The 14,638-nt window shown below is 50.7% G+C and overlaps 1 protein-coding gene across 3 annotated transcripts in view; it reads left to right on the top strand.

The window, feature by feature from the left end:
• The window catches only part of GPC1 (glypican 1), a 315,639-nt gene extending 303,395 nt beyond the window's left edge, over nt 1–12,244 (top strand). For all 3 annotated transcript variants that reach the window (XM_050902544.1, XM_050902543.1, XM_050902547.1), the window contains 6 exons: nt 1,093–1,258; nt 5,806–5,936; nt 9,067–9,186; nt 9,919–10,052; nt 11,255–11,430; nt 11,935–12,244. In XM_050902544.1, coding sequence (XP_050758501.1) covers nt 1,093–1,258; nt 5,806–5,936; nt 9,067–9,186; nt 9,919–10,052; nt 11,255–11,430; nt 11,935–12,152 — 945 coding nt within the window. In that variant the 3' untranslated portion in view covers nt 12,153–12,244. The remainder of the gene's footprint in view (nt 1–1,092; nt 1,259–5,805; nt 5,937–9,066; nt 9,187–9,918; nt 10,053–11,254; nt 11,431–11,934) is intronic.
• The last annotated feature ends 2,394 nt before the right edge of the window (nt 12,245–14,638 follow it).

Raw genomic sequence — 14,638 nt, 5'->3', positions numbered from 1 at the left:
ACACTTATGTTTATTTTTGTAAATGGTTTTAAAAGAATGACAAGGGAATTGCAAATGGATCTGAGCAAAGATGGAAAAAGACCACAAAGGAGAATACACTTGAACAATAACACAGGGGAGTGCTGAGCTCTGCCAGCATCTCTGCAGGGTCTGCCAGGTTGTTATTCATCCCTCAGCTTACACTGACAGCCCCTTGCCCATGGCAGTCGGAGGGGGAGACTGTCCCATGGCTGACGGTCTGGGGGGACTTTGATGTGCTGCAGAGGCTTCTGCCCTGCTCTCTGGCTCTGCGCCTGCACTGGCTCTGTGCTTATGGGACCAGGGTGGTTTAATTAAAGGTGGCAAAGCCACCTCCGGAGTCACGTCTGCAAAGTATCAGCTGCACGTGCAGTGCCTGCAAGCCACTGGCACAGCGTGTGTTGGCCCACTTTTCCGACTGCCTGCAGCTCCTGAAGTGCTTTCAGAAGCAATCACTTCCCAGTGTCGAGTGCTCTCAATTGCCCATATTTTTGGAATTGTTCAAGTCTTCCCCCAACACCATTCTTCTTTCCGAAGATGCCAGCTGAGAACTTTCCATGTCCAGGCCCCCACTGTGCATCCCCCCAGGAAGCCGGAGATGCAGTTTGTGGTGGGACACCTGCATCTGCCGAGCAGTGACAACAAACCCTTCCTGCAGAAAGGGCACGGCGGTGGCACTGATTGCAGAGGCTCCAGGGGCACACGTGCACCGTGTGTCAGGGTCACGGTTACAGCCGATGGACAGCCCGGGCTGTCCTTGTGGCCACCAGACCTGGCTGGAAGGGGGATGATGCTCACATATGGGTTTTTTCCCAGAACCCTGGGTTCAAACACAGCCCGAGGAACTAGCAGCTGCCTCAGAGGTCCCGTCCCTCCTACACGGGTGACACCCGAGGAAGGGTGGGGGGAAGGAGAGGCAGTGAGAGGGGAAGCGGCTTTCCCAGGGCCACACGCCTGGGGAGCCGTGCTGCCTTTCAAATCACACCAAGCTCCTTCACCCCAGGGAATAGAGGAGTTCGCCCACGTTGCCCCCCTGACCAGCCTGCGTGTCTGACTCTGATCTGTCTCCCCCAGGTATCTCTCAGCCACGAATGCACTCGTGCCATCATGAAGCTGATGTACTGCCCGCACTGCCGGGGCATGTCCAGCGTGAAGCCATGCAACAACTACTGCCTGAACGTCGTGAAGGGCTGCCTGGCCAACCAAGCAGACCTGAACACCGAGTGGAAGTACTTGATGGGTAAGATGGCCTTTCTCTGCTGCAGCACAGCTGCCTCTCACGGTACCTTTTGAACTCTCTGAGGCAGTGTTTGGCAAGTAAAGAAAGGACTGTTGGGGGCTCTTTTACACTACAGTTTCTCTGTCTGTGATCTGACACCTAGAAGCTATTGCAGGACGTTTTGCTGGGCTTTAATACCATTACAAAGGACGCTGCTGGGCTGGCTCACAAAGGCCTAAAGAGTTTTCATCTTGCCTGTGCTCATTTGGGATTGCCCATACTTTGCATTCAAGTAATTCTTCCTTTCCTCCCAAGTGTTGAAGCTTAGGGATGGATCCTACCACCTGTACACTGTCAGAGCTGCCTCCTCGTCCATACCAGAGCACTTGTGAGAGCACAGGAGAAGCACTTGCTGCCCTCCTTCGGAGGTGATGGAGAGATGTGAAGCCATAAGTTGTTTCCATGGGTGGAGAGAAAAGGGATTAGAATCACGTACTTCTAAATGGAAAGAGGTGTCTTAAACAAATACATGGGGAGGGGGAAGTTACAGGCACCACCAGAAATGGGAAAACTCGACTTGTATTTTAAATAAGAGCTCATTTCGGTTTTGTTTTGTCACTCAGCTAAGGTGATGGATATTTTAAAGTGGTTTGTATGTGTATAGAGGTGTCCATTTTATTGAGTTTAAAGCCAGAAATATCACTGTGATGGTGTGGTCTGATCTCCTGTGCAACTCAGGCTGGAGAACTTCAATCAGGCGTTTCTGCAGGAAATTCTGCGTTGCCTGATCAGACCCAGGCATCTCTTTTAAGAAGACCTCAGGTATCACTCAGCTGTTTTTTCCAGAGCCTGTGGCTTCTGGTTTAAATGTGAACTACTGCTGAGAGTGGTTTGTGGAGCTGATGGGTATGGTTTAAGGCTGGTGAGGGTCTGTGTTTAGAAAATGGTGTGTTTGTGTTACAGCACATGTCCTCTCCCCATCTGCAGTCCATCAGGGGAGGTTGTTTGCAATGGTAAAGCTCTCCCTCCTCCTTGTGCCCACAGAGCATCACCCAGCAAGCTCCTCTTTCTCTCCCAGGTTGTACACCTGGGAGTGATCTCAGGTTGTAGACCTGGAGTGATCTGAGACCTGAGGGAGCCTTGATGTTTGTCTGGGCTCATGGAAAGCAAGCACCGGAGGAGATGAGCTTCAGGCTTGGCCTTTTCCCTTGCCTTGGCACTCACTGCCTGGCCAGCAAGCCTGCCAGCTCACTAGCCAGCTGCAGCCCGACAGGCTGGCTCAGGGTTGACGTGTGGTGGTGCTAACAATAAAAACCCTGTTGAAGTTCAAGGAGTGTCATCTGCCTCTCAAGGGAAGTTGCAAAATAAATATCAAACCGCTGCACACAGAGGCCGGTGCACTTGTTCAGTGAGGTGCATTGGCCAGCTACCCGCCTCGCTCTGGGAGCTAACGAACCAAGTGGCAACTTACTGCAGCTAATTGGAAGTGCTCCCCATGAGAGCTACTTGGGAGGCTGCTGCAAAAGAGGGGGAGGAATATTCCCTTCCCCAAGGGCTTACACCAGGACTTTGATGGCGCTTTGGCCTTTCTGACCAGAGCAAGCCAACTGTTACCTGTCACTGCTCTCCTGGCAGGATGACTGCCCGTCTCCTGAAAGGTCAACATACAGCTCTCCTTGACTGACAGGGAGGCAATTCCATGAGCATTTTGCACTTATTCTGGCTTCCTCTTCCCCAAGAGACACTGTCAAGGGGTGATGGCTAGGAGGAAACGGGAGCTTCTTTCAAATTGCAGTTGTATATTTTAGTGTCAGAGCTCACAATTTGATCAAGGACTGGAGCAAGACATAGAGTCAGAGGTAGCGGTTCACTGGCACTGTCCGTTCTTCACCCTTCTCCAGGCCCTTCTGTGTAGCTGGAGAGGATTTTGTTACACTGAACACGGAGTTACTCTTTCAATTTGACAAATTAGGGCTAGTCAAATTAAGGGAGATTTTTATAGTAAGTAGTTCAAACATAATTTATCACTAATTTGGGGGTGCAGCCTTTGATTTAAATGTCTGTATCTCAACATTAGTGCCTCTGCAAGCTAAAATTGTCTGGAAAATACGGTCTTGAAGATGACACCGCAACCCCTGAGTGGCAGCAAAGTTAAACTGCAAGCTCTTTAATGTTGCAGGAGATGTTATTTCCCAGAATACAAAAAAGTGTTACCGCTTTGTTTGGCACGTTTAGCTTTAGAAATCAGCACTGCCATAGGACTGTGTTGCAGGAAGAGAGAGCACATATTAACTTGGAAACTGTGGCCCTTGTTTCCATTCTTGCTCAAGCTAACCAGCAAAACCTTTTTTCTTTTTTTAAGTACTGAAAATAAATACATAATGTTTCCAAACTGTGACTTTGCATGTTGTTAAAGCCTATATTATGGGCCTGAGCAAAGAGTATTTTGTGATCCATGCTCCAGACTGGCTGAGGTTTGAGCCCTCCCAGTTGTTTGACTGTTGCCCTTGCTCCCCGCAACCGGGCCTGCTTTCCGACTGTGAGCCCTGTGGGCAAGATTTGGTGTCTTCTGTGGGTTTGTGCTGTCCCTCATCTAGTCTTTGCCTGGCTTGGTCATTCTCTGAGAGCTGTCAGGGTCTGAATATTAATCACGTAACAGCAGGGAGAGCATACTTGCGAGGGTTGAGCGTGCTGTTAAATTGATGACAGTGGGCTCAGGATCAGACCTTCATTATTAATACACTACAGTCCACTACTGTGGACCTAGTGCTTCTGCACAAACCTCACCTAGACCTCATGGAAGTCATTTGGGGTCTTTCTGCTGAGTCCTGCTGCTTGCCCAGGCAGGGGACTGAACACTTTCCTAGCAGGTTTGAAATGGCAGTGGTCCGTGGTTGTGCCCCAGCTGGCTGGGCTCCTGCTTGAAGGAAATTTGCTGTGCGGCTCAAAGATAAGCGTCAGTCCTTTACAGTGGTATCGTGGGTGACACATAGACACTGTGGGATGGTGTAGGTTGAAGGACATGTTTTACTGATACTCTGTTGAACTGCCGCGTATAATACACCTGGTGGTTTCATTGCTCATGAATAATGTTGGCAGTACAAACTCATGCTGAATAAGCTTTCTACAACATCACACCATCTGCTGTGACAGTCTCCTGCCAGGCTGATGGGTGAGATATCAGGATTTCAGACAGAAGAATTAATCACTCCTAATGAATAACTCCATTTACGAATGGTACAGATCTCCAACCTAGACCCTGGGATTTGACCCTCATTGGGTAGAGAAGAACCAACATGAAGCTATTGCACTTGGTTTCTTCCATGTGGCAAGGCCACAGGAACATGAAGCACTTTCTGTTCCAGATGAGCACAGGCCACCCCAGCGCTCTGACAGATCCCTTGTCTTGCCAGGAGGTTTCTGGTGTGCCCTGGGGGACGCAGACCACACTGGAGCCATCTGAGGTCACATGTAACTGAATGCCAGGTCCGTAAATGCTGATGAAGCTTATGCAGGGTGTGACCTCCAGGCTACTAAAGCACAAGTGGTAGGAAACTGAGGCAGCAGCAGCATAGCAGTGACTTTCAGAATTACAATTTTTGACTGGCAAAGTCAGACCTGGTTAAGATCCTATTTTAGATGTCCAAACCCAGTTTTGGCCCTGCCCTGAGATCCTATTTAAATATCGGTGGACACCGAGGATGTCAGCTTTCCTCTGCAGTGGCGTTCCTCAGTGCCTCGAGCCCTGCGAGCATATAGGCTGTCCTTCCTTCAAACCCAACTGCAGTGTTGAGAATCATCTCTGGAGGCAGGCAGAGGTTGGTAATTTTTTTGTAAGCCAAGCACGGTCCCAAAGCAGCCATCCAGGCAGGAGCTTCCAGGCCAGGCAGGAGCGCTTGGACATCAGAGCTTTCCAAGATAAGAGGAGCTGAGAGCAAGAGGCACCCCTCAGTCACTCCTTGTCCTGTTTACCAGTTTAGTTGTGGGCATTTTGGTCTGCTTCTCTGCTTTTATAGCCTGATATTTCCCTGGCTGGTCATGTGATGACCTTCCAGAGAAGATGGTGAGAAGAATTACTCCTTGTCTCACTCCTTCACTGCCACAGAAGCTATTGCCCACATCCAGTAGCTTCGGCACTTTATTGACCTCAATTCTCCCACTTTCTGCTGGCTGCAGTGCTTTGCTGAAGACATGCAATGAGTTAGGAGGGTTAGGGCCAAGTATTGCTATGCATTACTTAATATTTCTGCACCAATTTTCCATTTTTCCATTCTGTAGCACCCCGGGAAATGTTGGTCACTTTGTGTGAATACAGGTTGCATTTACCATTTGCAGGAGGTGACCTCTGTTCCTCTGCCAATGAGGGTGGCTTTACCTATGTGCTGGGAAGAGGCAGCTGTCCCATGCCAGAGGAAAAGGGACATGCACTTGGGCAGTAGTGAAAATGGAGAGATGTCTCCCAACAAGCCTGCGGAGGGGCCAACAGCTTATCCCACCCGGTATGAGCGTGATCTTTCACTTGGTTTGTACAGAGTCTGATGAGAGATGTGTCTGTCTTGTTTTACTAGATTCCCTGGTCGTGGTGGCTGATCGGATTGATGGACCGTACAACGTAGACACTGTAATAGGGACCATTCACATGAGGATCGCTGAAGCTATTTCTAATTTGCAAGAAAACAAAGATTCTATCACAGCCAAGGTAAGAGCATGTGCCGGGGCCTGGCTGAGGATACACCATGTGTAACTGCCAGGACCAAATGTTTTTTGTGCTCACTATTTAGCTGAACTGAAGGAGATGAAGGAGATCAAATGCCTACTCTTTTAATGATAGGAAACCACCCATCTTACACAGGCAAAAACCATCTCGAGTCTTTCCAAATATTCCTCCCTGCCACATCCAGCCAGCCTCCTTTAGGTACAGACAGGCAAGGTGGGACTGCATATGCAGTGACTGTGGGAGGCATGGTGCCATTTGCTGTCAGGTGCCTCTCTGTCTGAAGAGTCCTGAAGTATTTTGGCTGAGCTGAGGCATTTACAGAAAGTGCACAGTCCCTAGTGACAGAAGGCAGCTGCTTTAACCTGCCTTGGGGTGATGTTCTGCAGTGGAAACAGTGGGCTATCAGGTTGTATCTGTGGGACAGAGTGGCAATCTGGCAGTCCATCTGGAGAGTATAGAAGAGGCTCTCCTGATGCTCACCTGTCTTCCAAGAAGTATATCATTAAGCTCTCTTCTATTGGTCTTCTGTTTTTAGTATATTTATCCACTTAACCACAGTCAGCTCTGTAGCTGCAGGTAAGAGAAGCTTTGGGAACAAAAACAGCCCTCCAGGGCTTCTGCTTTTTGCCCAGACGTTCCCCAAGTCCTGCAGGTATCCCACAGTTAGGGCAGAGATGCAGATGAAAGGAGCGGGGCAGGTCCTGACAGGGTCTTGGAGAAGGGAAGGGCCCAAAGTATTGCCTAGCCAAGCAGGAATTCACTGGCACATGTCAAAGCACTAACAACAGCATGCATCCAAGTACTCGTTTAGGTTTCTTTTCTGACATGAAAGGCCATATTCTTTCTTCCCTTGTTAGGTGAGACTGAGGTTGTCCACATAAAAGCAAGCCCCTGATGTGGGAAAACATGGCATCATCTGCAAAGAAAGGTGTTTCTGAGGGGCATATAGTAAACCTGGTAAAACGAAAAGGAGTAAATAGTCTAATTGGTGTTCAACTGGAGCAACCAAACATGTTTGATAGGCTTCTCAGTATGATCTGGTGACCAGGTGAATATAGCAGTCTTTGCTGGTGGCACTGGTAGCAAAGGTCAGGAGCTGCAAGTTGCTGCAGCTCTAAGCTCTGGTTTTGAGCATGGCAAAGTGATCAGGTAAAGGATATTGTTGTCAGATGAGCTCAGGACTGGCCCAGGGCAGTCCTGGGAGTCTTCTCTCTTAGGGCCAAGGGCAGCAGGCTCGGGCTGCAGCTGAGGGCTTGAAACATTACCAGCCTAGAGCCAGGGCACTGTCTGCCATTTGTGAGAAGAGCCAGAAGTGGCCCTTGGACCCAGTGACACCCTCAGTCATGGGTTCTCCTGGGACCTGGGGAAAAAGTGGAAAGAAACACTTTTGGTACTGAGCCCTGTGTTCACTGCACCACGGAGCACTCTCCCTGCTTCCTCGCACTCCCCCTCGCTCCCTGTGGCTCTCTGGTGGATTTCAGGCAGCAGGAGCTATCAAAGGCTGCAAACGTCTATTTGCTGCCATTATGCAGGAGACTATTGATCACCTCAGTCTGCAGGACACGTGTTCTCTCCGTCAGTAATGGACATTGCTCACCTAAAGCCCTTGGGCTGGCAAGAGGATTGCCTTGATACCATGCTGTGCTGGAGCTGCTACAAGAGCCACTGTCCTGGAGACCTCCCAGGGTTTTTACCTCCTGAAAGAGTTGTCTCCTGCTAACAGCAGTAACAGGCCAATAAGAAAGATACAGCAGTGAAACCAAATTGGTTTTATTTTGGTAGAACCAAGTTGAAAATGCTTTACATGCAGTTTTCAAGGTGGGGCTTTTTGCACAGAGCAAAGGAGACAGATGAACTAATTGGCTTGGTGCTGAACTGCCATGGTCATTGGATCCATCTGGTCAGCAGGACAGCACACCCCAGGAGGGGACTTTCTAGGCTGAATGTCCCTCAGACACACTGACGAAGCCCACTGTCACTGGAGGGACTCTTGTCTAGATTAGGACTTTGCTGATGGCTGTCAGAATCCACTAGCAAAAGCATTCAGCAGCTGGCACAAGCTGCGTCAGCAGTGCTTCTGTCTGAGGTCTTGATTTCTCTGCTTCAAGGGGACACCGTGCAAAGTCAAATTTATCCATAGCTTCTGACAGCACCCTGGTAACCACAACAACCTTGGAGCCATCTTGTCAAATCAGATGGCTTTCTTTGTAAAGGCTGGTGTTTCCTGAATCAAACTGACAGTGCAAAGGCCCTCGTGACCTTTGATGCTTCGTTAAATCTGGCTGTCCAAGTGCTCCTTCCACCAGCCACAGTGAGGCTCAGTTGCCTGAGCACTGGCTATCTGCAGCGGAGGTGTCGTTGCCTGGACTGGTCATGCAGAGACTGGGAGAAACAGGCGCTTCCCGGGCACCCTTCGTTTCCTTCTAGAGGCAAAGTGTGAGGATTTGTGCCTTCGAAGTGCTTCTGCTCTCCTTTGGCAGGTAGCATGCCTGGGCAGGTAGTTAGGATGATGGGAGACACCCAAAGTTAGGAGGTAAATCCGTTCGGCTTCCTCATTTGCCCCTGAAACATCCAACCTGACAGATTGTGACACATCTACTGTCTTTGCACTCCCCTGGTCAGAGGGGGCATTCATTTGCTGAGTGTGGGTGCCGATTGCAAGAGTCATTGGGGTAGTCTCTGTCTGTTGTCCAAATCAATGAAGCTTACATGCTCTGCAATCTTGAAGCCCACACCACTGGTGTAATGAGTGTGAGCAACTCCCATCTTTTTCTTCCCAGAATTTTATTTTTCAATCATAATAGGAACAGATAAAATTGCTAGAAATAATTTAATATCAACACTGGTGACTCATCCAAAAATGTGTGCTAATTTTGTGTTAGTGCTGAACATTTTGCTTGATAGCAGTAACCAAAACCAGTTACAGTGTGCTGAAAACACATCCTGGCACAAGACTAACCTTGACCAGAAACTAAGCGAGCATCTCAGAGATCTTGCACATAGGAAAGATAAACATACTTAAGAAGAAAAAAAAAACCCATAACTGTGGCATGCTAATTAATTAAAGAACTAGTATCAAAACATGGGATAGAGAGTTTGGTTTGTTTTTCAGGTTTTCCAAGGCTGTGGAAATCCCAAAATCAGCACAAAAGGCTCCAGCAGCGAGGACAAGAAAAGGCGGGGGAAGGTCGCATTGGAAGCAAAATCTTCTGCGCAAGCACTGGAGATGCTGGTGAGTTTGCCTCCGAAGCTCCCTCCCCGCCAGTGTGCTGGTGCACTGCCTCCCCTGGGAGCCCAGCCGGTGCAGCACTGGGTCCTGCAGGTCGGGGCAGACCGCCCCACAGGCTGCTGAATCGCCTTTGCTGGCGAGTCTGAAGAAGACCAGATCGGCGGGTGCTGGTGTGACCTAAGCAGATCTGATCTTGCCTCGGCACAAGGTCGGGGTCTAGGTTGCTGATAACCAATTTCTCAGGGATTTGGTGCCAAACTTATCTGAAAAGGCTCCTTGCCATTGGTGTCATTCAGCCTCAGGCAGTCCAGCATGGATACTGGGGCCAGAGGTCCTCCTCCACGGAGATTTTGGATTCTGTGGACGATGAGCTGCGGGATCTGCCATGGTCCCACATTTCAGAGGCTCCTTAGTCACAGACACCTGCCTGTCCCACCCTGGCAGAGCCCTGCTGGCTCCCACCAAAGCTGCTTCTCAGCATTGCCCTCATGGCCCAGAAGATGATCTTCTCCTGGTTAGTCTTTTGGTACCAGAACAGTCCTTAGCATGTAACCTTCAGCTTTGGGTGCTTGGGTTGACAGTTGGTCTTTAGGGGAAGGTTGGTGACATCCCTGACTGCATAAAAACAGACTTTGTGATGGTAAAACAAAAAAAAATGGGCAGAATCCTTGTCCTTTCAACAGCCCTGGGGTGCCCCAGAGCTCTCCTGGCCCTGAGCATCCTCTTTGTTCACAGGTTTTAGATGCCAAAGGGAATCTGACAGCTCTCAGGACTTACTGGATCACCCTGCCTGGCAGCTTGTGCAGCAAAAAAGTAATGGCCAGCTCAGCGGCAGACGACAAGTGTTGGAACGGCATGACCAAGGGCAGGTATGGAGAGGGTCAAGGTGCCAGGATAGCACCGTTCTGGGGTGAGAGAGGGAGGGTTTGATAAAAGGCACTTATGCATCGTCTCAGCCAGCCCCACTTGTTCAGACTGAGCCGAGAGGTCTGTCCCTGTCCACAGGACTGCTGTGTTTCCTGAAAAACTGGTACCTGGAAATGTCTAGCCTGTTGGCATTTTGCTGTGTGTTGGAGGGTTAAGCATTGAAATGCATTCGCCATGAAATAACTGTAGTTTTGTACTAATGAAGCAGTTTTGCAATTCCACGTGCACTCAGAAGGCAGAAGGGCTGGATTTACCTCACGAACTCCAGAGCTATTGCTGAGAATTGCATACGGGTCTTTCTATCCATACCTGCTCTGAAATGCTGTTCCCTCAGGAGAGGAGGCACCCGGGTGACATCAGACAGCTGCAGAAACACCTCCCACCCATGGCTGACGGTTAAAGGATGGCTGTGAGGGGAGATGGGCAGCTGCTGGACATGCAGCTCTCTCCGCTCCTCTCTGCAGACCTGCTGGGCTGGTCTCTGCCAGCCTGGAGCCGGCACCTTCGGTTCTTCTGTATTTCATGTCGTTGCCAGCCGTGCTGCAGATCTGCAGGAGCAGATGGGCCGGGGCACTGCCGAAGGGTGCAGCGCAGCTCTGTTTGCTGGTTGATAGCTCCCAGTTAACTGAAGCTTCCCTGGGGGCATGTCTGGTCATACTGGGCTGGGAGCATTCAGTCGTCCCAAGGTGTCAGTTGCAGAGGGTTTAACTGGGGTGGGGATGAAGGTGCTCCACAGCCTCCCATATGGTCAGAGCTTTTCTATAGGGGAGTGTCACTGTGGCTCCAGAGGTACCAGCCTGAAAGCAACCCCTCAGCCCCACGCACAGCCTTTCCTGCAGGAAACCCCTCCCCATGCTGGGACAGTGATGCTGCAAGGCCACCAGCAACCTCCTGCAAGCTGAGGTGGCCTCAGGGTGAGCCCCAGGCTCTGATGGGGTCTGGCCATGGCAGCATGGCTCAGCCATCTGTAGAGCTGGCTGCCTCGCAGCAAACACCAGCATATGGAGGCTGTTCGACAAGCCAGCGCCACTGACTGCAGCTTCTCTGGGATAATCAAAGAGGCTGGATTATCACTGGTGTCCGTAATGGGGAGAGGCGAGCTTAGCTGGGGGGAGACATCTAAACTTGTTGCTTTCCTTTGCAGTTACCTGCCGGAAGTGATGGGGGACGGCTTAGCTAATCAGATTAACAACCCGGAGGTGGAGGTGGATATCACCAAGCCAGATATGACCATTCGCCAGCAAATCATGCAGCTAAAGATCATGACAAACCGGCTGGGCAACGCTAACATCGGGAATGATGTGGATTTCCAAGACGCAAGTGAGTTTAGCAGAACCGGAGAGGTCCACGGTAGGCGAGAGGGGCTGAGCAGTCAGTCCTGGCAGCCTGCACGGGCCTCCGTGCAGACCCTGCGGCTGGGCCCTGATGGCAGAGAGGGGTTGTGGTGACCTGGCTTTTGGCTCGGGGCTGCAGAGGGTCCGTTCGAGTGCAGCCGACTTGCTGCGGGGTGGCTGGAGGCTGTGCTGCTCTCAGCGCCTTACTGAAACCTTGGGTGCTCTCTCCAGTCCCAGCCCAGCCCTGCTGACAGGGCCACTGCTCCCATCTGCTCCGGAGGTTTCCAGCTGCTGCAGCCGCAGGTGGTTAAAGTCAGCTGGAGATCAGATAGGGGCTTGCATCCCATAGTGGGGCATGCAGAGAGGAGGAGGTGGCCGGGGCAGGGCTGGTGGCCAGAGCCCCCCGGGTTGCAGCAAGGGGAAGGCAGGGACGTCGCCCGCCATAAGGAAGGCAGTTGGGGCTCACCACCCCGTGTTTGTCTCTGCACAGGTGACGACATGAGCGGCTCCGGGAGTGGTGACAGCTGTCCTGACGACGTCTGTGGCAAAAGACTTTCTAAGAGCCCCAGCACCAGGCAGCCAGAAACGCATGCTATTCCTAAGCAGTCTGGACACGGCGTCAGTGGGGCCAGCAGCAGATCTTTGCCTTCTGCCTTCCTCCTCCTCCTTTCGGTGGCTTTCATTGCCGCGCAGCACTTGTGGCGGTAACTCACTAGCACAGCCAGGAAAGAGACTGCGGCCGAGGGCTTCACTTTGCCAAAACCAACCAACCAACCAACCAAAGGACATATTTAATTCATCTTGGCAAAAAAAAAAAAAAAAAAAAAAAAAAGAGGGAGGAGAAAGAGGTTTCAGTTGTTTGCTATTTCTGGCAGTGCTCGAGCTGTTTTCTTCTTTCTTGGTCTTTTCCCCAATGCTGGGCCCTTCTTTCCGTACCTCATTGTTTTACTTTTGTTATTGCCACAAACTGGCTCTCGGGGCTGAAACAAGCCTTTGCAGGGAGGCCTCCGGGGGGAACCCGGCCGGCCCCTCCGAGGGCAGCTCTTCTGCTGCCTCCAGTGGAATATGCAATTGCCCTGATCTTGTTACCCAGCCGCTGGCCAGAGCGCTGCTTACCATACAGCTGCCGAAAGCACGACGGTGCTGAGAGCAACGCCACTTCATAACGTGGAGAGACTGAGATCGTCAGCGCTGCTCAAGTGCTGCATTCAGGGGCTCTTTCAGGTTTTTCCGCTGTACTTCCTAGGCAGGCAGAGATGGCCCTTCACTTCCAGCGGCATACATAGGAGCGTGAGCAGGTTTGGTGGGTTGAACTGAAACAGTTTGGCAGTGGCTGTTGGACCCAAAAACGCAGAACTCCCTTTTTCTTTGGAAAGGTCACAAGTGGGTTTCTTGACTAGAGCTCGTAGCTGATGACAATTTGAAATGTAGGTCTCCTACATCTAAGTGACTGGGAATGAGTGTTAGGGGTTGGGGTTTGGGGTATTTTTTCTTTGCATGCTAGTTGGAAAGCCATTTTTTACCCAAGTAATAATGGTCCAATTTCTACCTGCAGTGCAGTACCGTCGTAGGTAACAGAGAGATGAAAATATGCACAGTGGGATTCTCCGCTTGACAGACAGTTGTGCTGCTTCCTTCTCCTCCTCTGGCCCCAGCTGTGGATGGGAATCCCTTTTTTTTTAATAATAAGAAAGACCAGGGACATTTTGCTAACTGGAGCATTGCGACGGGTTGTGAGAGCTCACACCGGGCACGTGCGGGAGTGGCCCCCCAGGCAGCTGCCTTAGGGCAGAGAGGGGCTGGTAGCGATTGGCCCTGGGCAGTGTCCCTACCCAGGAGAGTGACCCAAGGTAGCACCTACCGGGGGGATGTGAGGATGGGACACGTTTTGTTTGGGATGTTTTTTTCTTTTGGTGTTTGTTCCTGTTGCATTGTAGGTTTTTAAGTGAATTCCCACTTTCCCTGTCCCTTCCCCGTCCTCCCACGCGCCTTCCCTAACCACTGCAGGGACGAGGTGAGACAGCGGGTCAGACACCCGCCGGCAGCTCCGTTCTGGCTCAGGGAAGGGCCAGGCTCACCCTCTGCCGCCCCGTCCCGCCGCACACCAGCCTCTGGGTCACGCGGGCGGCTGCCCTAACCCTGAAATGCTTGGTGGGGTGGACTCCGTGCCGGGTTTTGAGACTGGGGGTGGTCGGTGAAAGATATAAATATCCTCACGTAGCTGTAGGAGTGTCTGTGCTTATAGGGCTGTGTGCTTCGGGGCTTCCAGAAGGCTTCTGTACCTGACAGGTACGGCAAGCATCGGCTGGAGATGTAGGTTTAGCAGATGTTATAGATACAACACAGTCACTGTGACTGGTTGGGCCAGGAGCACACCCAGGGGTTGGGCTTCATTCGTACGGGGTTGGGTTTGAGTTTCAAATGTGTTTGTACTGCGGGCGAGAGGGAGGGCAGAGGTGTATCTATCTCCTACTTTACTGGTCTGCACAGCAAATGTTTGAGCATTTCTCTTCTGTCCTGCCAGAGGAGACGTGTCTTTGGGCTGAGCAAACATTATGGGCTTGGGGTTTGGCTGTTTTCTAAGAAAGGGAAAAAAAAAAAAATTTTTAACATTAGCAGTTTCTAGAATGTGCAATTTAAGGGAAGACGAGAACATGAGCAAGGTAACGCCAGAAGCTGGTGCAGGCAGGGCGCGGAGGGAGCTTGTTGCCTGCCCTCCCTGGGGCAGGGGTCCCACTCGGGGCCAGGTAACAACGCTGACGGTGCCTCAAACTAGGCAGAGATTTTAGGCCAGCTTTGACTGGCTTCTCCAAGTCACAGTGACTAATGTTACTGTCTTAGTATCCTTTCTGGCTTGTACTCGCCTTCTTGTAAGGTTAAAACTGATCTAATATCTGGTAGGGTTTCAGAAATGAAAGCCAGGATGCTGGACTTTGGCTAAAGGATCCACTAGACCCATCAGAACCCAGGAGTGGATAAATACAAGTCATGGATTTATACAGATTCATTTACTTCTAGAAATATGGCAAGTTCCACGTTACTTTTACTGCTCTAACGAGTTCCTATCTTTTTTTCTTCTTTTTTTTTATTAACCAGAATTGCCAATACAAATTTAGCCTTCAATTACAGAAATCCCCACAACTAATCCTGCAGAAAAAACTTCACATCCAAAGCAAAAAAAGCGGGGGGAGGGG

Source organism: Gymnogyps californianus, chromosome 10 (genome assembly GCF_018139145.2).
Source record: "Gymnogyps californianus isolate 813 chromosome 10, ASM1813914v2, whole genome shotgun sequence".
NCBI lineage: Eukaryota > Metazoa > Chordata > Aves > Accipitriformes > Cathartidae > Gymnogyps > Gymnogyps californianus.
The sequence above is the reverse complement of the archived record's forward strand: the minus strand, read 5'-3'. Positions and strand labels throughout refer to the sequence as shown.